We start from the raw sequence: 23,796 nt of genomic DNA, 5'->3' as shown, positions 1-23,796 counted from the left end.
GTGAGACAGAGTAAACCTGTATCTCTGACTGTTACTGTGTAAAACTGGGCTATGTTTGGAATGTATTCACTTCACAATGTAAATGGTTTAAACTTGGTGCCAAAATTCAATCATTCAGACCTTAATTTACAGGTTGATACCAGGTAATTACATCACACCACTGGTCGCCCACTTTAATGCCATTTCGCCTAAAGCCCTTATAAAGTACAGACGCATCCTCCTGCTCTTTTGACATGAGGATTTGTTGCAGGATGGTCTACACCTTCGTTATCACATACTCCTTCTGGATATGCTTGCCCTATCTCCCACTCTACTTAGTCAGTAATACACAGGGGAATACCCTCACTTGTAGCAGAGACCAGTTGAAAGGAAGTCAATTCTAAACAACAGGTAAACATTTGCTCTGCAGAAGGCCTAGACAACACTAACCTCAGAGTGACTATGCATCCCTTACATCTGCACAGGATCCAGTTTTAATACTGGCCTCAGCATCTGACTCTAATTCTATTTCAGGCATGCAACAAGCAGCCCACTTGACAAAAGCAGAATTCTCTGCACCTATGTTTGATTTCCTTGGACAAAGTACAGCCTTAATTCAAAGCGAAATAAAAACGAGAAGCGCACCAACCTTGCGCATTACCTCAGTAACCAAAATTTATTGAATACAAAATGATACTCACAAACAGCGAAGTAATTCAAGCATGTAAGTCCTCAAAGGAACTTGGAAGTTAGGAAGCCTGCGCGAGTCCCATCATAGGGGTAGACACTCAGAGTACCTCTGACGCGTTTCGAAGGGCATCCCTTCTTCTTCAGATCTCTGAAGGAGAGTTCATTTCTGGTTTATTGACACAGCCTTAATTCAGCCATCTTTGTGCAGGGCTCAGAACCCCCCCCCTATTTCTCTAAGAAAGTGAGCCCCTGTTTTGCTGGTCCTAGAGGATGCTGAGTTAGAGTGGAATAAAGAGGGTGTCACGGCAGTGTTGGAGGAAACTGTAAAAGATTTCTCTCCCCTACATTGTCACTATATAGTTTTGAAAAGGAGCTTCATGCAACATCAACATGTTTGCTACTGTTGAAAAGCTCATTGCCTCTGTGCTCAAAAACCTTGGCATAGTATGAATTAATTTTCCTCCATCTCACCACAGCCCTTTGAGCACAGAGACCTACAAAAACTTTAAAAAAGTTAATAGGCATTTCCACCGTAAACAGGCGATTCCCCTGGAAGTTCTATCCCCGCCCACATCACAGGTCCCAGAAGGCTGTGGGACCATTCACACAGCCCAGTGCAGCTAGCACATATGCAGTGGGAAACCAGGAATAAAACTTAAAGGAGTCACAGCTGGCTTCTCACACTAAACATGCTGGTGGTGGGGACCTGAAGACTGGTGAAGAACTAGCCCGGGTGGGGATGGTGCTGGATCCCTGGACAGAAAAGTGTCCTTTTATTAAATGTCAGTAGCTACAGTATTTGTAGCCATTGACTTTTATTTTTTTAAACCTGACTGAAGAGTGCTTTAACGTCCAGGCACATTAAACAGGAGATATGGTGGTCCCGCTGTTGAAAGCTGAATTCTAGTCAAATAGGAGATTTCAATCTTTTTGAGATATCCTTTTTAAATTATAATAAAGTCCTCTTGATCTGTCTCATGCAGTATTTCGAAAACCTTAGCATATAGAGTGAACCTAAAGCTACTTTATACACATACTGAAATTCGGTACATGTGCAGCCCTGTTTGTTCAACAGAATCTGGTTGTTCGATTGGCTTCTGTCAAACAGTCCCACTGGAAAACCAGTATTCAGACAGCAGATGAAGCCAACTGCTGCAGTGCTGATCTGTGTATTCTGATGGTTGGAGTGGGGGGGGAGTGCCCGCTGTCGGAATACAATAGCTTAACGGGAGAGATCTCTGCATCCACATCACATGTATGGATGCAGGGATTCTGGCTGAATGAAGAAAAACAATAGATTATGTTTTTACACTGCTTTATAGTCTAAATTTACTGAAAGAAATTATTACAAATTGGTATATTATAGACCATACCCAGGATGCCACATGTATTTTACTCCTGAACTACTTGATCCATTCCTACCAAACTAGAATCCCACAGTTAGAGAATTATTCCTAAGTGTGCAAGGTCTCTAATCTATTGCTGTTACTATTGAGTTAAAGGAAATATTTAGGTAATATGAGGTTAAAATGGAACTATAATGGTTAGAGGAGATACATATGTTTAATATACTGTATACTTAGTTTAGTTTTGCACTCCTACCTCCTGTTGTACATTTATCACACAGTATGAGTTTCTGCAGTGCTGTAACACTGCAAGTGAAGCAAGTCACATTCAACTTGACTCGTTCTGAAATGTTGAGTAGCTTCTCCAAACCACTTCACAATTCCAGTAAGTTTCAGGAAGATACCCCAGCATTTGTATACAAGCATCACATACACCTTAACCCATTCAGCATTAAATATGTAGATACTGATTGTCCAAAAACAGGATTGTAGATTTTAGGCTTAGTTCACACCGCTGCAACCCCAAAGTCATGCAACTTGCTTGTGATTTCCTTGAAACTTCATTGCGACTTACTTGTGGATTTGCATTGTAGGCTATGGTGATCAAATCGAACCAAAATCACAGAAAAGTAATGCAGGAACCTTTTTTTGTTTGTTTTTGTTTTGACTTGAGTCTCATTGATTAAGACAGCATCCATTGAAATGAATGTGTTTTGACTTTATAAGTTGCATGATATGTCCCAGCATTGTGAACCGGGACTTAAAGTTGTGGAGCCACTCTATGCTAACTACGTAAACCCATCCTTGGAGACAGGAAGTCCGCATAGGTATTTTCATGGCTAAAGGTCTGAATACTTGTCAAATCACCAGGGTTAGAGATGGTAAAACAGCCTTCTGTGTGGAAGCCTCTTTCTTTGACACCATCTATCTTCCACATAGAATGTACCTCTTCAGGGATGGTTGTTCTATTTTTTGGAAGTGCTGTAATTTTAAACAATTTTAAAATTACAGCACTTCCAGATGATAAGAGCCAAGGGTGCTTGCCGCAGGTGCTGTGAAAGTAAAGCCTGCAATGCCCCAGTGGGACAACAGTGGGAGAACAGATATGCTGATGGTGATGAAGAATCATTGCAGCCCATTGTCACACCATAACATAAGCAAGCCTAGAGCCAGAACTGAAGCTTGCTGTGAGGAATCCTTTCAGGTTTGCAGCGAGCATTCTCCACAGGATGGTATTCCACTGACTGCAGACATTTTCCACTTCCTACACTCCTACTTCCTTCAGTAGCACAATAGGCACACTAGGACAACATGTTGCCTGCTCAGCTGGCCAGGGGCATCAGAACCTCTCCCAGTTCAAGTAGAAAAATGTCTGGAGTCAGCAGAAATCCATCCTGTGGAGAATGCTCGTTGAAACCTGGAAAGGATTCCTCTCAGCAAACTTCCCTTCTGGCTCCACTCATGCTTGTCTTTTGTTGTGACTATGAATTGTGGTGATCCTTCTTGTCCATCTGCACGCTATCTGTTGTTCCATTAGAGCAGGGGTCTCCCACATATGGCCCTCTAGGTGTTGAGGAACTGGAACTGGAGGTCCCATGAGGCCTTGCAAGACTTTGATAGCACTGGGCAAGACTCCCAGAGGCAGAGGCATAATGTGACTTGTAGTACTTCAACAACTGGAGGGCCATAGTTTTGAGACCCCTGCATTAGAGCATCACAGGCCTTTCTCTCACAACACCTGGGGCAGACACCCTTGGTGTTATCATCTGTAATTTTTTAATTATTTTTAAAGATAATTGTTTTTGTAGATACCCTGTCTGTAGCATCTACTCCTGATTAGGTGAATCTAAATTAACAAAATGCATTGAGTTTGATATGCTTTATTTTGGTATCCAATCGTCATTCTGTGAAATCTTAATACAAATATTTGTGAATAAAATATGGAACTAACTACAGTCATACCAAATCAGCCTGTTGTTTTTATAAAGGCATGTTCTGTATAAAAATTATTTTGTTAAATATACATTTTTTTAAATCTATTTATCCTGTTGTGTTGTACCACAAAGTCCCATGGGCACTTGAAATTTTTTGTTAGATTGTATCATGAGGGATGGAGGTACTTTATTTCATGTACCAGATCACTATACACAGGCTGCAATAGGAGCTTAAGTTTTAGTGGAATACTCCCCAGGGTTTAAACACTTTTAAAGGGATGCAGACCCTGTAGCTTTTCTCATTAGAATGCAGAGTGCACCAGCAATATATAATGAATCAGTCTCTCCCATTCAGAAACCGTATGCATAAAACATGTTGAACCTAACACAGTGCAAACTTCAGAGCAACAAAAGGTAGAAATCTACTAGAGTTTGTTAAAACCCCTGCCATGTAATGTACATTGATCACTCAGAGGGAGTAGCTTTTTCTTAGCAAAATTGGAGTTACTTTTAGGATTTAGAAAGTTTGCGGAGTCTTGACCTATACAGTGGGGATCGAAAGTTTGGGCACCCCAGCTAAAAATTTGTATTAATGTGCATAAAGAAGCCAAGAAAAGATGGAAAAATCTCCAAAAGGCATCAAATTACAGATTAGACATTCTTATAATATGTCAACAAAAGTTAGATTTTATTTCCATCATTTACACTTTCAAAATAACAGAAAACAAAAAAATGGCGTCTGCAAAACTTTGGGCACCCTGCAGAGTTAATATCTTGTACTGCCCCCTTTGGCAAGTATCACAGCTTGTAAACGCTTTTTGTAGCCAGCCAAGAGTCTTTCAATTCTTGTTTGAGGTATCTTTGCCCATTCTTCCTTACAAAAGTCTTCCAGTTCTCTGAGATTTCTGGCCTGTCTGCTCTTTTAAAGTCTATCCATAGATTTTCAATTATGTTGAGGTCAGGAGATTGTGAAGGCCATGGCAAAACCTTCAGTTTACGCCTCTTGATGTAATCCCCCGTGGATTTTGAGGTGTGTTTAGGATCATTATCCATTTGTAGAAGCCATCCTCTCTTTAACTTCAGCTTTTTCACAGATGGCATCAAGTTACCATCCAAAATTTGCTGAAATTTTATTGAATCCATTTTTCCTTCTACTCGTGAGATGTTCCCTGTGCCACTGGCTGCAACACAACCCCAAAGCATGATTGATCCAACCCCATGCTTAGCAGTTGGACAGAGGTTCTTTTCATTAAATTCTGTGCCCCTTCTTCTCCAAACGTACCTTTGCTCATTCCGGCCAAAAAGTTCAATTTTAACCTCATCGGTCCACAGAACTTGTTTCCAAAATGCATCAGGCTTGTCTATATGTTCATTTGCAAAGTTCAAACGGTGATTTTTGTGGTGAGGACGTAGAAGAGGTTTTATTCTGATGACTCTTCCATGAAGACCATATTTGTACAAGTATCTCTTTATAGTGGAATAGTGTACCACAACTCCAGTGTCTGCCAGATCTTTCTGGAGGGATCGTGCAGTCAAACGTGGGTTTTGAATTGTTTTTCTCACAATCCTGCGAGCTGTTCTGTCTGATATTTTTCTTGGTCTTCCAGATCTTGCTTTAACTTCCACTGTTCCTGATGACTGCCATTTCTTAATTACATTCCGAACAGAGGATATTGACATCTGAAAACGCTTTGCTATCTTCTTATAGCCTTTTCCAGCTTTGTGAGCGTCAACTATTTTAAGTTTCAGTTTTCTAGACAACTGCTTAGAAGAACCCATGGTGCTGATTGTTGGGGCAAGGTCAGATGAGTCTGGGCATTTAAAACCTTTGAGATTGACATCACCTGGTCTTCCCAGACGATGATTGAGAACAATCCATGACACTGGCAGGTCTCAGCTTGGCAAAGGGGGCAGTGCATGCTATAAATTCTGCAGGGTGCCCAAACCTTTGCAGACGCCATTTTTTTGTTTTCTGTTATTTTGAAAGTGTAAATGATGGAAATAAAATCTAACTTTTGTTGACATATTATAAGAATGTCTAATCTGTAATTTGATGCCTTTTGGAGATTTTTCCATCTTTCCTTGGCTTCTTTATGCACATTAATACAAGTTTTTAGCTGGGGTGCCCAAACTTTCGATCCCCACTGTAGGTTTTACACTTAAATCTTAGGTCCTTCCTTTGTTTAGATATTGTTTTATCTTCCTAATGTGCAAGTCTTTGCACTCCTCACTATACTGCACTGTACATATCAAATTACTTTACCTTGTTTAGGTGTTGGGTTTTCACGATGTGCAAAAATCCATTTATTACTGGGCTTGAAATGCAGAAATGTGATGTTTTTCTGACACTCCAGCTATATATAAAGGATGACTGTAATACTCTGCATTCTGCTTCGCCCCTCTGTATGATGGTCCCACATTTTTACATTGCTTGTGGATGGTTTAACCAGTTGCCCTCCACCCTATAGCATAAGTACTGCTACAATGCGGCACGGCTGTGCAAAATCACGTATACATACGTGACTTGCATTTCCACCACTATTGGCTGCTGGGGATGGTAATCACCGGGTCCCAACCAGCGATTCCCAGCTGGGACTCGTGATCGTCGGCAGGGCTGAAAGGGGAGAGATCTCTGTGTAAACAACACAGAGATCTCTCCTGTCAGCATGGACATGCTGCTTGTAGCATGTCTCCCAAGTAAAACCGCACACAGTGTAAAATGCACACAGCACACAGTTAACCCTTTGATTGCCCCAGATGTTAACCCCTTCCTGTCCAGTGTCATTAGTACAGTGTCAGTGCTTTTTATTAGCACTGCTCACTGCATTAGTGTCACTGGCAGTCAGTTCCCACCCAGTGTCAGAATGCCCACCACAGTCCCACTGTAAGTCGCTGATCATCACCATTACGATCCCAGTGTATCTATCGCCATTTGTAGATGCTATAGCATTCACATAAACCAATTAATATACACTTATTGGGATTTTTTTTAGCAAAGACACGTAGCAGAATACATTTTGGTCTAAATTTATGAAGAAATTAGATTTTTACATTTTCTTATTGCATATGTTTTATAACAAAAAGTCAAATATAAATATATATATATAATTTTTTTTTTTTTCAAAATTGTTGCTCTGTTTTTCTTTTTAGTGCAAAAAAATAAAAATTGCAGAAGTGATCAAATACCACCGAAAGAAAGCTCTATTTGTGGGGGAAAAAATGACATAAATGTTGTTTATGTACAGGGTTGTATGACTGCGCCATTGTCAGTTAAAGTAATGCAGCACCTTATCACAAAAAAATGGCCTAGTCAGGAAGGGGGGGTAAATCCCCTGGAGGGCAAGTGGTTAATGAAAGCCTAATCTGGATAGTAGTCACAAATCTTCAAAGCACTCTGGAGAGCTCAGCTTGATGTTACAGATTCTTTTTATTGGCCTGGAGGTACCAAAAAACATCTTCAAACGTTACAGAAAACATCCAGTTGATTGTCATTCTCTACTAAATGTGAACCTTCACAGAAGCATTGAACTTGAAGCATTTTTCATCTCTTTGATTGTGATGGTTTCTGGTCAGTTTACAAGTGGAAGAGCAAAGCCAACCAATGGGAGAAGCAGACTAACTTTAAACGGTGACATGTCCTGTAAATAATCCATATGTTTCAGTGTTCATAGTGAATAAAAAGAAGATTTCACCCTGATCTAGCCACTTTATTATGTAATGAAAAAAACAGTGTGATGGCAAAATGTATACTATTTTTTAGGAACTGTCCTTTTAAATTCCAAGGGCAGGCAGCCTTGACCGTTCCTTATAATACAGTTCCTAAAACAAGTAATGTGCAGGTCACAGCTTCAACTAATAAATGTGTGGCCCAAAGTGAGTTGTCTACATGACAAGGTCAGGGCTAGCAGTAAGAAAGTGAAAGGAGGGTCAACACAAGCTTAATGTCAGAGCAGTCCTGCAAAGTATCTACACTTCTACTCTACAAGTGAAGATTAGAAGTGATAAATTGACTGTAGACAGTTATGGCAGCAGCCAGCTGTTCAGAGAAACACATAAAAATATCAAGAAAGCACTTTAGCTATTCAACAGCTGAATAACTTGTTAGTTGATTCCCTGAGGTTCAAAGTTACAGAAAATCAGTATGGAGAGGTAATTGAAGAAAAGTTACTGGGTATAATTTATACTGTGTTTATTTGTTAAGTATTAACATATTGAGATATTTTACATGGAATCAAAATGCATCAGATCATGTATAACAAATGAGCCATATCTATTTCCCTGTTTACATGAAGTGTAACATTCATATAATATTTTTCCATTTTTTTTTTCTTACCATTGTATTCATTTGTGCTATTGTTATTTGAATAATAGAACCCAATGATGTCTGTCGTTCTATTGATTAGTCTTATGATTCATCTATATGGTTTATTTGCAGAACTCGATAACAGCAGACATATTTAGCTGGAATTACTTCTTTAGTCTTATCACTTGCACTCTGCCTGATTTTCTGTTTAAATGTAATAGAGGTTAATGTAGTAATGTTAAAGTTCCACTCTACTTTGTCAGAGGTTGAAAAAAAACCCATGTAACTAATCTTAGGCTATTTATCTAATTATGTTCATGTCAGTGCATTACCTGCACACATTTATTAGTGCAACAGGAGAATAGGTGCATTAATAGAAAATACAGCTACCTTGACCTATGAAAACCCTTATGTTTCCTTATATATGATCAGTCTACTTTTTTCTTATGCAAAGCCATTTTTAAGGGTATACTGTAAAGAACATTGATTATTAGGACAACTTAATTGTAGTAACTTCTTCCTAACTTGGATGCTATGTTTTCAATATGCCATTTTCAGGAACTATAGTTTGTTTTGAAGGAAAAAAGCTGTTTGCTACATTGAGCTACCAAGGCGATTAAAGTCAATGCTGTACATAATTGCCTAACTATACTAAATTAATCATTTATGTTTATAAGTTCTACTTGATATTTGCTGATGGTAAGGAGCTATTGACTGAATGTGTATTATTCTTTTTTCTTCTACACTGCAAGTTTTCGGAACAGTTTCTCGATTTCTGGCTTTAGTTTAGAGCTAGTTACAGTATATTTTGTGCTCTTCTAAATATCCCTACCTTTTTATGTAAAATACATGAAATATCTCCATGTAAAGTAATCTTACTGAAAATAAATAACTAAAAATATTTTGCATGATGTGCTAGAATTATGCTTATTTTGTGACTTATGTTAATACTTTAAATTTTTTAGTGGCATCAATGACAATGGTATCTGTACAAAAGATATTCGGCTCTACACCTAGTTTGTCATCTAACAGACCTGCACTCAGTCTATCTAATCCAATATTTTTTCATTGTGGTTGATAGTCCAGGTGTTGTTTGGATCAGTTATAATTTAAGTACTGGAAGGAACTGGGTGGCAGATATTTACTAGCTATAGGTTTTACATGAATTAACTGTGTAGACTTCTATATACAGCATATAGATGTAAATCTGATCAGACGCCATAAAAATAAGCTTATCAATGTGAGGTAATTAAAATTTTTTCTATGTTTAGTTTGTAATTCTATATGAACATTGGGGCAATTATCTCTAACAAACACAAATTTCCCAGCACACTTACCCGCCAGCCAAAACCAAATTTGCCCTGTCTAACAATTCATGTAAAAACAAAAGGTTTAGTTTGCACACATTTGCAAATATATGTGTAAGCCGCAGTGCCTATGTCAAGGCACCTCTGTGCTAACTCTATAATTTTTAGAGTCTCCTAAATTGGAGCACATATAGAAATGGATAGATTATATACAGTATAATGTTATATATATATACACACACACACACGTTTTGCCTGTCATTTCTATCTTAAACTGAATGGGTTGTTTTACAAGGTAAGGGTTTACATGTTCTTTAACATATACAAAAGAAAAAAAAATGTAGGGCCTTTGTTTTCATTCATGAATATATGCTGTGATTGTACACAGAACAATGTGCCATAGATTTGCTTCTGGTAAAGTAATCAAATAGCTTCTGCAGAGCAATAACCAATATATTTAGATCCTATCTCACATATATAATGTTACTTAATCTGTAGTAACACTAGTTGTTAAAGCAGGTAACTGTGAAGATGATACAAATGCAAATAGTAGTAGCAGTCATAGGTGTGTGCACGGGGTGTGCCTGGGCACACCCTAATCACCCTGAGCATACTTCCCAACTGAAGGCTGCCCATGCTGGCTTTTTCCCAGCCTGTGTAAAAAATGTCCCTGCTCTTGCCATTAAATGTGTGTACTGTCAGGTCCTGAAACTAACCTCCCCTTCATCTATCCCACAGTGATCGAAGGTGCTATCCATTGCCACTATGAAGAAGTGCTCTGCCTGCTCCACCTCATCATCCACCTCAGTCCTGTTCCCAGTTCTGCCCCCTCCATACTGCGCTCAGTGCGCTGTAAAATCCAGTGGCTTCTGCAGAAGTATTGGTACTGTTGGATGCAGAGACAAACTGGGCTGGAGGTGCAGGGTGGCAATTGCCCCCTGGGCTGCTCTGATGCTAAAGAGGCCGAACTATGGCTCCCCAGTGGATGTAGGGCTCTGAGCTGAGAGAGTCTCTCTCTCTCTCACATCCCAGAGCCAGCACTGACAGACTGAATATTGAGTAGGTCCCCCTTTTGCTGCCAAAACAGTCCTGACCCATCAAGGCATTGACATCACTAGACCTCTGAAGGTATCCTGTTGTATCTGGCACCAAGCTATCAGTAGCATATCCTTTAAGTCCTGTCAGTTGCTAGGTGGGGCCACTTGTTTTTTCAGCACATCCCACAGATGCTCTATTGGATTGAGATCTGGAGATGTTGAAGGCCAAAACAAGGCCAAAACAACATCTCAAACTTGTTGTGTTGTGTGACAGGGCGCATTATCCTACTAAAGGAGGTCACTGCCATCTGGCATAAATGTTTCCATGAAGGGGTGTACTTGGTCAGCAACAATGTTTAGCTAGGTGGTACATATTAAGTAACATCTACAGTACATGTATAGTAGGACCCAAGGTTTCCCAGCAGAACATTGCCCAAAGCATCACACTGCCAATGCTGGATTATATTCTTTATATACTTCATCCTGGTGTCACCTCTTCCCCAGGTAACAAAGCATGTTTTCTAATGCTCACATGCCCAGTGTAAGTGTTTTTGGATGTGGACATGGATCAGTATGGTCACCCTGACCAGTCTGTGGTTACCCTGCCCCATACACAACAAACTGTGATGGCCATTTTTTTCTGCTTTCAACAAATCAACTTCAGGGACATGTTTGTTTGCTGCCTAACATGTCCGACCAACTTTCAGATGCCACTGTAACGAGATGTCAATATTATTCATTTAACCTGCCAGTGATTATGGCTGATCGGTGATTATTATGTGTGTGTGTGTGTGTGTGTGTGTATGTGTGTATATATATATATATATATATATATATATATATATATATATATATATACACACACACTATAATATTTTGGCAAAGCTGTGGAAAACATAAAGCTCCAAGAAATTTTGTTGTATAGGAATTAATGCAGTAATAATCATAGTATAATACTACTGCAGCACTTCTTTTTATTTAACTATAAACCTCCTGCATCTCAAATTGTTAACCAATATGCGAATGATCAGAACACTTCTGTGAATTGTATTATACATAAAAAATAATGCACTTTAAAATGATCATATAGTGAAACAATAAATAATTGTGCAACAAATGTGAATATATTATGTGAAGGAAAAACACCTCACATGAAAATATCCAATAAAACATATATAGTCTGCAAATAGCAATCATATCAATCTAAATTTCTTGTGCCAATGAACTTCATTTAGTGCCATGAAACACCAGTTTTTCTGTGTATCATTTTAAGATAACAAAGTGCTCTTCAGTTGAGCCCTTACCTATTGGGATGGACCTCAATATTTCTGTTTCAATATTTTTATTAAGAAAGTTTTGTTTTAAGAATACAATAAGCTTAAGATACGCCCAAGCAGGGGCAGAGCAGAACAATAACACATAAACAGATACATCCAGCTGACTTGTATTAGTCAAATAACGAAGGAGGGACGGCAAAAAGCCGAACCAAATATTAGGTCCTCAATATTTCTAAGAGGTCAGAACAACATAGAATTCAAGCCTCTTCTAGAACGTCCCTCAGTCATCAACTTTCTGTTCCTCCAGCTCTTTAGCGCCACTCAAGGTATAATATAACGCATTAAGAAATAAGAAGATCTCATAGTGCTCACTGTTTTATTTTGTTAATAGAAGCAATAAGAATAAAACTCACTATTAAAAGACAAAAATCAGCATCTCAGTAATTATCCACATGCAAGTGTTACAGAGTCCCACGGTATACCCTCCCACCTGATGCGATGCATCCCGAATTGGCTTTCTCAAAGGTACAGTAGCTGTTTTCAATAACACTTGCTTGTGAATACCTGCTGAGATGACTGTTTGTCTTGTAATAGTGAGTTTTATTCCTGTTGCCTCTATTGACAAAATAAAACAGTGAGCACTATGAAATCTTATTTCTTAATTACCTATATTGTACCTTGAGTGATGAAAAAGAGCTACAGGAACAGAAAACTGATGGCTGAGAAAGATTCCAGAGGAGGTTTTAATTCTCCAAACCCAATTTCCAAAAAGTTGGGACGCTGTATAAAATTTACAGATGATACAACGATTTGCATTGAAACATGTTGTTGACATCAATTTAAAAACCCCCCTTTTTTTTTTTCTTAAAATGGTACGTTTTCTCAATGTAATTATTTGATATGTTTTCTGTCCTCTATTATGAAAAAAATACGGGTTTATGAGATTTCCAAATTGTTTTATGTAGATTTTACACAGCGTACCACCTATTTTGAAATTGGGGATGTTGTTTGACCTCTTATAAATATTGAGGTCCATCCCAATAGGTGATGGCGCACCTGAAGAGCACTGTGTTATCTTCAAGTGATACATGGGAAATGTGGTGTTTTATGACACAAAATTAAGTTTATTGGCACAAGCAATTTGAATTGATATACTTGCTATTGGAGGCCTTTAAATGTTTTAGTGGACTTTTTGATGTGGGGGGGCTTTCCTTCAATTAATTTATTTACATTTGTTGTACACTTATGTATTTTTTCACTATATGAAGAATTTTTCATTGTATGATTATTGTAATGTGTGTTGTTTTATATGTATGGTACGATTCACAGAGGAGTTCTGATTGTTGGCACGCTGGTTTACAATCTGAGATGTAGGAGGTTTATATTTAGATGAAGAGGAGAAGCGCTGCACTATTATAATTTTTTTGGGTGATTCTAACTAGGGTGTTAGCAGCTTTTCAATAGGGGATCAGGGGGTTTTATTTTGAGTAGCGTAGGATACTTTTATCATTCATCATTGCAGGATAGGATATCATTTACCATTGCAGATAATAAAAGTAAAATCCATTGTTAGGGGCAGCTTTCTCTTTGATTTATATGCATATTTCCTATTGGACTGTACATTCTATCAAATAAAAGCCTACAAAAGAAACTTGGGACAGTTTTTGCAGTTTGACAGTTCCTGCACCCCTAGCCCTATTGCATTTAAAGTGGGGAAAAAAGACCAAATACTTACCTTGGTCCCAGTGGTTAGACACCCACAAAGTCCCTCCTTGACTCTGAAATCTTCTCCCTAGCTTCTTCCATGTGCTGGTCTTCAGCCACCTTTATTGGTCATTGCAGTGAGAACCTTACTCCATGCATACACAGGCAGTGTGCCAGAATGTAAACTGAGCTGCACATGCACAGTTCAGTGTACATGGTACAGGTAATTGTGAATGGGCAGGTAAGTGTACGTTATTGCAGAAAAGACATTGTGTGTCTTTTCTGCAATAACGAGCCTGCCTGTTTGCAATTTTTTCTTTTTCAGCTTTAGTCCCATTTTAGGCATCATGTTTAATTTTGACCCTTTTCTCTTATGTGAAATACAACCCATTAATATTCAACCAAAGTGCCCAGTTCCAAAAGCTGTAGTGAGTTGTGCTGTGGACCAGAGGTGCCTGTATTATTGCCTTTGTTTCCATTAGGTCATATAGACTGCTCATTATATATTCAAGAAGCCAAATGGCCATCTCTGTTGAAACCTGTGCATCTAAATATCTAGTACTCAAGATAAGAACATTATTTTGTCACAATTCACCTCTTAATCTGTGAAATAGAATCTTGTAAATTGCAAATGACCAGTCTGCTGAGAGACAATTCCCTAGTGAAAAATACACACTGTTTGTTCTTTAATTAACAGCCTTTTCATGCAGATAGCACATTAATTCCAGCAGCTAGAATGCCCCAGCTTATGCTATAAATATAGCTGGCTTTCCCTAACAAGTCATAAATGTTCGATTTTAACAGTAAATGATTGCTGTTCTTCAGTGCTTTGTCATGAAGGGAGAAATAAATAAAAAAATTGAAATTAGGTCTCATGAGGATAAAAAGGCTAGTGTTAATAATTATCAGGGAAAGTGAAGTATAGTCAAATTAGACATAATAGAGCGCAGAGTGACTGGTAAAGTCAACTCTCATTACCAAAAACTCATTAGGAAATAAAGAAGTGGAAATCCCACTGGCCTGTACTTATCTGTTGCTTTATGAATGATTATTTTTTGGAATGTTATCCAATGGGTAGGTTAATCTACAGATAACATTTTTAGAAATTACATGAATATTATCCATTTCTAAAGCTGAAGTTGCCATCTCAGATTTCTTCTTTTTTATTTCTGTTTTCATTACATACCGTATATACTTGAGTATAAGCCGAGTTTTTCAGCACATTTTTTGTGCTGAAAATCGCCCCCCTCGGCTTATACTCGAGTCGACATCTGCAGGGGGCTGCTGTCTCTTACCTGGCTCCGGTCCAGGAAGCGCGGCTGCTCCTTCATTCGGTTCGTCCACTGGATGTTCGCGCGGCTGCTCGGCTCCGCCTTCTCACCGGTCACTCCACTGACACCAATCATGGAGCACTATTCCACCCCCCACTGACACCAATCATGGGATACTATTCCTCCCCCCCACTGACACCAACGATGGGGCACTTTTCCTCCCCCTCACTGACACCAACGATGGGGCACTATTCCTCCACCCCCCCACTGACACCAATGATGGGATACTATTCCTCCCACTGACACCAATGTTGGGACACTATTCCTCCCACTGACACCAATGATGGGACACTATTCCTCCCACTGACACCAAGGATGGGGCACTATTCCACTGACATCAATAATGGGGTGCTATTCCCCCCACTGATACTAATGATGGGGCACTATTCCTGCCACTGATACCAATGATGGGGCACTATTCCTCCCACTGACACCAATGATGGGGTGCTATTCCTCCCACTGACACCAATGATGGGGCACTATTCCTCCCACTGATACCAATGATGGAGCACTATTCTTCCCACTGACACCAATGATGGGGCACTATTCCTCCGACTCATACCAATGATGGGGCACTATTCCTCCGACTGATACCAATGATGGGGCACTATTCCTCCCACTGATACCAATGATGGGGCACTATTCCTCCCACTGACACCAATGATGGGGCACTATTCCTCCCACTGACACCAATGATGAGGCACGATTCTTCCCACTGGTGTTCCCACCCTCGGCTTATACTCGAGTCAATAGTTTTTCCCAGTTTTTTGTGGTAAAATTAGGTACCTTGGCTTATATTCGGGTCGGCTTATACTCGAGTATATACGGTACCTTATTTTAGACGACATGTGACATCAATAGATCCTTGTGCTTCTCTATCCTTTGCAGACTGATTCTGGCTGGTGGGAAGGGTGCTGTCTATAGCTTTCAGAAGCTGGAAGCTGTGGTAATGCCTACATGTGATATTAAGCCACTGTGATTGAAAGAACTAAAATCAATTGAATGAAAGTGGTGGACCAGGGACAGTAAGGCTGGGGTTGATAGAACTAAATGATGCTGGATGTCCTCCATCCAGAAAGTGAGGCAGGCTCTCTCAGACTTGCTTCATCTTTTAATATACACTGTCAGAAACTAGGCTGGTGTTACGCTTTAAAGGATAAGTTCACCTTTAGTTACATCCATATTTAGAGTATAACATGTTACTAAGTTAACTGCGGCCACCCAAAACTGATTCCCTATTGTGAAAGTGGGTGTGGGATCCTCTCCCCGTACCCGCTGTTACAATTCTTAAACAGTATGGACGTGCGGGGCCCCACCCATATGGCTGCTTCATTTATGTGGTTCTGAAAATAAACTACAACTACCGTCAGCCATTGCAGCAGAGGGCTTCTAGTTCTCAATGAACTATGATGGCGCTGGTAAGAATTCTCATAGTTCATTGATCTTCCTGGACTGCAGTATCTGCCTGCCCGTATCGGAGGTACGGGCAGACAGCTCAACTGACAGTCTGCAGCAGCCAGTCATCTGCTGATTGTGGGTGCAATGCTTTACATGCTCCCAAGAAAAAAAATTAATACATGCACATGTTTTTATCTGCAGAAAAGTGCATTTTTTTTTTTTTTGCAAAGTGGACTTGGCCTTTAAATCTGGACATGAGAAGCAATTTTCATGTACCACATCCAGGATCCCAGTCACTTTGGATACAGTGAGGAAAGAGTTGGTGAGGAAAGATTTGGTGAGTTGGATTTTGAGGGAATGAAGATTAAATTCATATATAAATACAGTAGATGCACTACTTCTTGTGTGTGTCTCATATGAGAAATCACAGAATTGATGAGCTGTGAAGGGACTTATTCTGTTCCTTGATATTTTTACCTGGAGTAATTGTACTGCTACTTTCTCATCTTTGGGTCACTTTAGTGCATTGCTTTCACTATAGCTTTTAGGAAGAACAAAGCTCTATTGTCCTCTGATCGCAGACAGCCAAGTAGCATAGCATATAGCTTTTAGTTTTATTTCTAGAGAAGAATAAAACACAAGAAGTCTGTCTTGGTTATATTGTAGACAGAGAATATAAAGAGCAGGCATTTCTGCAGAAATTATTGATATTAACATGGCATTACAGTGGAATTCCATGCAAATATTAAACAAAACACATTTAGTCCGGTAATGTATTCATTACAAATTAATGACATAAATAGGGCACAAAATGTTTCCATAACTACCTGCACACCAGAAAACTGGGTGAGATTGTGCTATCATCCTAACAGGGTTAAAGCACTGTTGGCTGAAAGCAGAGTTTAGCTATGCTAATCAGGGGTTAAAAGAACAGAGAATATCTCATTAGTATGGTGATCCACATTCCTAGCTCAGAGAACTGATTGGAGGTGAGGTGATGAACAAACTGAAGAGATGAAGTTCTGAATTTTGCTGTTGGGATGTGTATAGTGTGGCAGATGTGTGAGAAGCAGTCATCACAAATACAGTAATTCATTGACAGTACTTATCTTCTTGGCAGCAGCCCCACTTATGTGTTAAGTAGTTGTGATAGCAATAGATTTTTATTGATTTATAAAGCACAATTCTCTCCCATTATTTCCTGTTACAAACAGAGATAAGGATGAGACAACAATCAGGCAGTTTGTGGGGTACAAATGACAATATCTGATATATTGGGCACCAGTGACATTTTACATGTTGTGGCTGTCCCTCTCCTAGGTTAATGGTTATGTTGCTGCAGTGTCATGCTTTAAAAAGTATGTTGGAGAGATCAGCGAGCGCTCAAATTAATAACAGCAGCAAAATGCACTATAAGGAAACCTGAAACCCTCAATAGCATATATAATCAAAAAGTGTAGCGCTGAAAATACAATAATGTATCCAATGGTACTGTTACTTTAAATAGTGCAAATAGTTCATAAAGTGCAAAGTTCATATATATAATGAGATTATTTGGTATAACCATGTGCAATAAATTATATATATATATATATATATATATATATATATAAAGATAAAAGTCCATATAAGAGTGATATTCTGTCCTCAGTTAATGATGTGAAGTGAAGATCCTGTGCTCAGGTAAAAATACATTCCATGTGACATTCATTCCATTCGGTGAAGTGCAGGGAATATGGTAAAAATGCACACTCACCAGATGTGCTTTTAAAATACGCAGTATAGTATACAAGATGTGAATTAATAGCTCAATGTAGAGCCAAAGAAGAGGGTGCCCATAGTGTAGTATTATTGGAATTTATTATAGAAAAAAACATGTCATCCACGTGGAAGAAATTGTATTACAAGCAGAGCTGCAGAGTGATCACTGACCAGCCAAAATCAAAGATGGCCACCAGACCTTCGTGAGGCTCTGGCAGCGCGACATCACGGCGTATGGCTCCTCCTTGACGCGTTTCGTGCCACGCATGATGATTGGCTGATTCTGGTCTGTATTATTGAGACCATTTGTATATGGTCTCAGTGAAAATGGCGCCCGCGCATGTGCACGAGCACGTTTGGGTCTCCGAGAAAATGGCGCCCGGCAATGTGCACGCACAAATCGGGGCTATATAAGGCAATGAATAGACGTCTGGCATTACAGGCACACCTTTTGAAAATGTGTGTGGTGTAAAACGTGTCAAGGAGGAGCCGTACGCCGTGATGTCACGCCGCCGGAGCCTCGCTAAGGTCCGTCGGCCATCTTTGATTTTGGCTGGTCAGTGATTACTCTGCAGCTCTGCTTGTAATGCAATTTCTTCCACGTGGATGACATGTTTTTTTCTATAATACATTCCAATAATACTACACTATGGGCACCCTCTCCTTTGGCTCTAAATTGAGCTATTAATTCACAGAGTCCCATGTGACACAAAGTTTCAGAGCAGCTGCAGGACCCAGAGGAGGGAGATCCTTTCCAGGCTGTATACCCATTCCACCTTAAAGGGGACCTCTGGCTGATTACATCTTGTATACTATACTGCATATTTTAAAAGCATATCTGGTCAGTGTGCATTTTTACCATATTCCCTGCTTTTCACTGAATAGAATAAATGTCACATGGAATGTATTTTCACCTGAGCACAGGATCTTCACTTCACATCATTAATTGAGGACAGAATATCACTCTTATATGGACTTTTATCTATCTATCTATCTATCTATCTATATGTATATATATATATATATATATATTATTTACCGCATATGGTTATACCAAATAATCTCATTATACATATGAACTTTGCACTTTATGAACTATTTGCACTATTTAAAGCAACAGTACCATTGGATACATTATTGTATTTTCAGTGCTGCACTTTTTGATTATACAAGCTTTAAAAAGGATTATTACACATTACAAATTAACATAATGCAATGTGTAAATAATTAGTTTTTACTGTAAAGATTTTTTTTTTTAATTACCGTAATAATGTTTTGAAAAAAAAGGTATTATTTTAAACCTATAGTCATCCTAACAATTGCAGCTTCTCGTATATTAGGGAAGACTCTGAGAAATTACTTCCGCTGATCTAAATTGCTCACTGCTGAACACTTAAAGTGGAACATCACTCTCTCATCAACATTAACTATTTTTAATCATTTTGCTGCTAGCATTAGTAAATACATAGGAAAGTATATTATGCTTACATGTTTAAAAATTTTTTTTTAGTTTTTTTCAGTTACTTCTTCGTTTCCATGCCTAGGCAAATGTTGTCATACATCCCATTAGGAGGGGAGGAGGGGCTTTCTCGGCTAAGGCAGATGGATTGCAGATTCCAGAAAATAAATTCATCTGCCCTTACTTTAGATGGCCATGACCAGAAATGCCAGAGCGGTGTTTTTCAAAGTGATTTCTCAAAAAAATAAAGCACGGAGACATGGATGGATGGGGGAGTTTGCTTTGAATATTACAAATGAATTAAATATTGTTTTTGCTTTGTGCTGTTTAGATGCAGTGTAGTTCCTCTGTAAGGTTCATAGCCACTGTCCTGGCAGCAAGACATGGGTCAACGGGAGAAAGGGGAAACAATATCTATGTAAAATGTTTACCCCCACATTCATACGTCACCTTCCCAAGTAGAAAAAAGATCTTATGACCATTACTACTCATACATTATATAATCGTACTTTGTACAATTGACTTACAGCATGTGTTGTGACAAAAAGTAGCAGTGACTGTAAAAGAAAGAAACGCTGAGCTGAATGGCCAGCATTGGTATTCCAAGTAAATCTGTTTCTTCATAGTTCATCAATCAGAAAAATTTGATTTTTTGTTGCTTACTTTAACAACATTATGTTCTTCTTCCAAAGCTTTGTTATGCAATGGAAAATTTCACAAACATGTTCAAGAATGTTTCGTGCCACTGGTTATTCGTTATATTGATCTTATGGAGTCTTCAATTGCACAGTCTATTCACAAAGGGTTTGAGCAAGAAACATGGCAGCCGGTGAAGTAAGTTGCATGATTCTGTATCTAGTTGTATTATATCATACAAGATACTGGTGATATAAATGGATGTATACACAAATTGTACCTTAGTCATGCCTTTGTTTATAGTCCACCTGTTGAATGTGTATATAATTACTTAGACTCGTATGGAGAAAGCTGACTTTGTATTATCTCATGTAGAGATTCTTTGACTGCTGTGTAGGGTCCTCTTAATCAACCCTCCACTTTGAGTTGGGTTGTGATGTTGGATTTACCCATAAGTATTCATTGGAGACAAGAGTGAATAGCCTGAACTGTAGCTTCAATCACTTGCCTTGCTCATTGCTTTTAATATGATTGAGATGAGTAGTTGGCTTATGCTTATGTCACAACCTTCTTTATGGCTGCTAAATCAGATAAAGGTCAGCTATAATGAAAACATAGGGTGTAGCGCTGTTAGTCATAAATGGTAAAAATAACAGTGTTCTATGTGGCATGTACCTTATACCACCCCCCTTCCTATTCCCGTGATGATCAATGAATGAGAACCAATCTCGCATTTTCTCAAAGGTCAGCTATAGCTTTTTTTTGTTTTTTGTTAGCATCTAAATTTATTTAGTATTTAGATCTAGTATCTCTCTAATGCATTTATTGCTTGCTGAGTCAAGTTTGCAGACCCCATTGATAACTATGAAAAAAAGAAGGGAACATCTCCCCAGTAAGGACAATAAGTTAAAAGTTCTAAGTTTTCCCCGCTTGCCCTACAACATTGTGTTTTATTACTGTTTGTATCCTTATTAGAAAGACCCCCCCCCCTTCCCCTCACCTTTACACCTGTCACTGAGACTGCGAGGGGTATATGGAAACCAGCAAACACTGACATAGTTCTATTCCATCCACACACTCGATTCAAAACTAAAAAGGTTGTTTTAGCAGAAGTTGCATTGGCATTTGTTTAATTAGAAAACATGTTGTTTAACTTTTATTTCAGGTGTAATATTGAAAATAGAATTGATGTGTTAAAGAAGAGGTTTAGCTATTTTTTTCTACAGCTTTATTGACCTCCCTTACCTGTAATGAAGTTTGTCCAATGTCGTGCAGGCTGCTGGATTCTGTAGAAATCTTCTCTGCAAGGTTCTCTTTCTGGCACTGAACTTCCCACGCTGCATAGGTTAATCTCATCGGATCTTCACGCTGACACAGGGAGAGTCCTCCTTGATTGCTAAAATCTCATGCAATAATTACTCTGAATGTTACATAAACTAAGAATGGCGGTTGGGGTGGGGGGGGGGGGCTTAGTTGGATGAATGACAGGATCTTTGCCCCTATTCAGAGTTACATTCAGTGTAATCTTTGCACAAGCTCTTCGCAATAAATGTGGAGGGTGTGGGTCCCCATGAAATCTGTCTCTCATGTAGTTCAGCTTGAAAATCTCAAACTATTAACCATCTCATTGCTGGAAATTCTGCACCAAGAAGAGGACTGGGCACCCCACAGAGAAGATTTCTTTACGATCCAGTCATCTGCATGATGTGGGGCTTACTGCATTTTAGGTAACTAAAGCTGTAGAAGAAAAAAAATAACTAAACTCCAGCATTTAATAGAGGCAAATATGCATCAAGCGGAAAATTTTGTTGGTTAGCAAAACGTTTTTTATTTTTGTATTCCTGGGTTTTTTTTTATTACAGAAGCATCACCAACAGTCTTCCTAGTGTACCTCTTCCAAAAGTTCCAAGCTTGACTCTTAACCTTCCACAAATACCTAGTTTTACACCACCATCCTGGATGACTTCTTTATATGAATCCACGTGTGTACAAATGAATGTTCTTGTAGTGCATGGTTATACTGCATGACTTGACTTGTGATAGTTATTGTAGTAAGTGATGTGCTGCTCTTTGCATGCTTGTGTAATTGTGCCACAAGTTTGTTGCTGGGGTTTTAAACAAAGGACTAGTCTATTGCCTGTCAAACTGTTTGTAGGTCAGACTACAGTAAAAAGGAGTAAAACAATTGTAACGGTATCTGAAATTGGGGGTGGAGGGGGGTTGGGACAATACTGTCACACTTTCAATGTAGTTACAGTTACTGGGGTGCTATGGGTGTCCCAAGCCCCTTTACCAAGTTATATACTTACCTATCCCCACTCCACTGAGATCTTTACTGAAGAACATGGCTGCATGGCTTCTTTTCAAAATCATTACCTTTGGGTTTAGCTCATCTCAAGCACATGTACTTGACTCCCCAATAAATAGAATGCACATTGTGGCACACATTGAGGCAGGAACATCGTACTTATGTAAGTACGTAGGTACTTTTTAATTTAGGACACATACGCAAATTAAAATCAGACATGTGCAGTACTGATTTTTTTTTTAATTTTTCACACATGCTAAAATCTGTATTGTTGGATAAACAAATTCCATAAAACCCCAAAACATTATATATTTTGTGACAACAGAATCTTCATTGAAAATTGTTTTCACCTATTTTCATCACTAGGTGATTACCTTTACTGTTAGGCTGATCGTAGATGGATCATAGTTTGGCTGGTTCAGCAGGAACCTGTCAAATTTTGATCCATCTGTGGGCAGACTGTCGGGAACCTCATGCTGTCAGAGTACACTAGCACAGCAGGAGGAATTTCCCCATCAACACTGACTGTGTTGATGGGGTATTCAAGCAATTATCTTTCCTTCAATCCATGGCAAGTCTTAGGCTGCATTCACACTTACTTTCTGCATTTTGTTTATTATTAACACAAAAAGATCTGGGAGGTAAACAAACATTATACTCCCCAAATCATGTTCTCCTGTGTTATGGGCTTTGTTTATACAGGTGCTGAGGTCCATATACCATGAATGAGCCACTGCCTCCTAATAAAATTGAATAGGCTACATGTACGCTGGCATATTTTGCTCCCCTGAATTCCAACACGTTGCCATTTTTACTACTGCTGTTTAAGAGTAAAAAACCTTGGTGCAAAATGGTGGTAACATCAGCATTTGCTTCCAAAATTTATATTAGCAGGCATCTTGTGGTGCCTTATAATAGGACAGTTAAAAGAATGAAGTGGTGTATCCAAAATGCAAATTGTTTCATAATCTAATTTGTAGAAGATAAGACTTAAAATGTAGTGATCTTCCAATGTAGTATTTATAGTGGCAAGAAAAGCTAGCACTACAAGTATGAGTTTAATTTCTTGTTGGCAGTCACCTCATTAGCCTCCCTAACGGTCTGATTATGTCAGTATTTCTATGCTCAAAGCGGTACTTTTTTTGCATGGAAATATGTAGTTTTTTTATTGTAGGCCTGTAATTTTTAGGAATAACTCACTGAAATCTGTCCAAATAAGAGTCTAGTAAACATCCCGGGTATGTTAAAATTTGTAACACGAAATCATAAATTATAATTTAATAAATAATCATAAAAAATAATATAATAAATTTAATTCAATGATAT

General features: G+C 38.7%; 1 protein-coding gene across 6 annotated transcripts in view; it reads left to right on the top strand.

The window, feature by feature from the left end:
- CADPS2 (calcium dependent secretion activator 2) overlaps positions 1-23,796 on the top strand; it is a 694,049-nt gene that overhangs the window by 460,534 nt on the left and 209,719 nt on the right. For 4 of the 6 annotated variants that reach the window (XM_089672134.1, XM_089672133.1, XM_089672132.1 and 1 more), the window contains exons 19-20: positions 20,219-20,360; positions 22,025-22,144. In XM_089672134.1, the coding sequence (XP_089528260.1) occupies positions 20,219-20,360; positions 22,025-22,144 (262 nt within the window). The remainder of the gene's footprint in view (positions 1-20,218; positions 20,361-22,024; positions 22,145-23,796) is intronic. The other 2 variants (XM_089672135.1, XM_089672136.1) reach the window with 1 other exon arrangement.

Source organism: Staurois parvus, unplaced genomic scaffold (genome assembly GCF_062004578.1).
Source record: "Staurois parvus isolate SC_StPar_1 unplaced genomic scaffold, SC_StPar_1.0 ptg000120l, whole genome shotgun sequence".
NCBI classification, from domain to species: domain Eukaryota; kingdom Metazoa; phylum Chordata; class Amphibia; order Anura; family Ranidae; genus Staurois; species Staurois parvus.
Note: the sequence above shows the minus strand (reverse complement) of the source record. Positions and strands in the feature narration are given on the sequence as shown.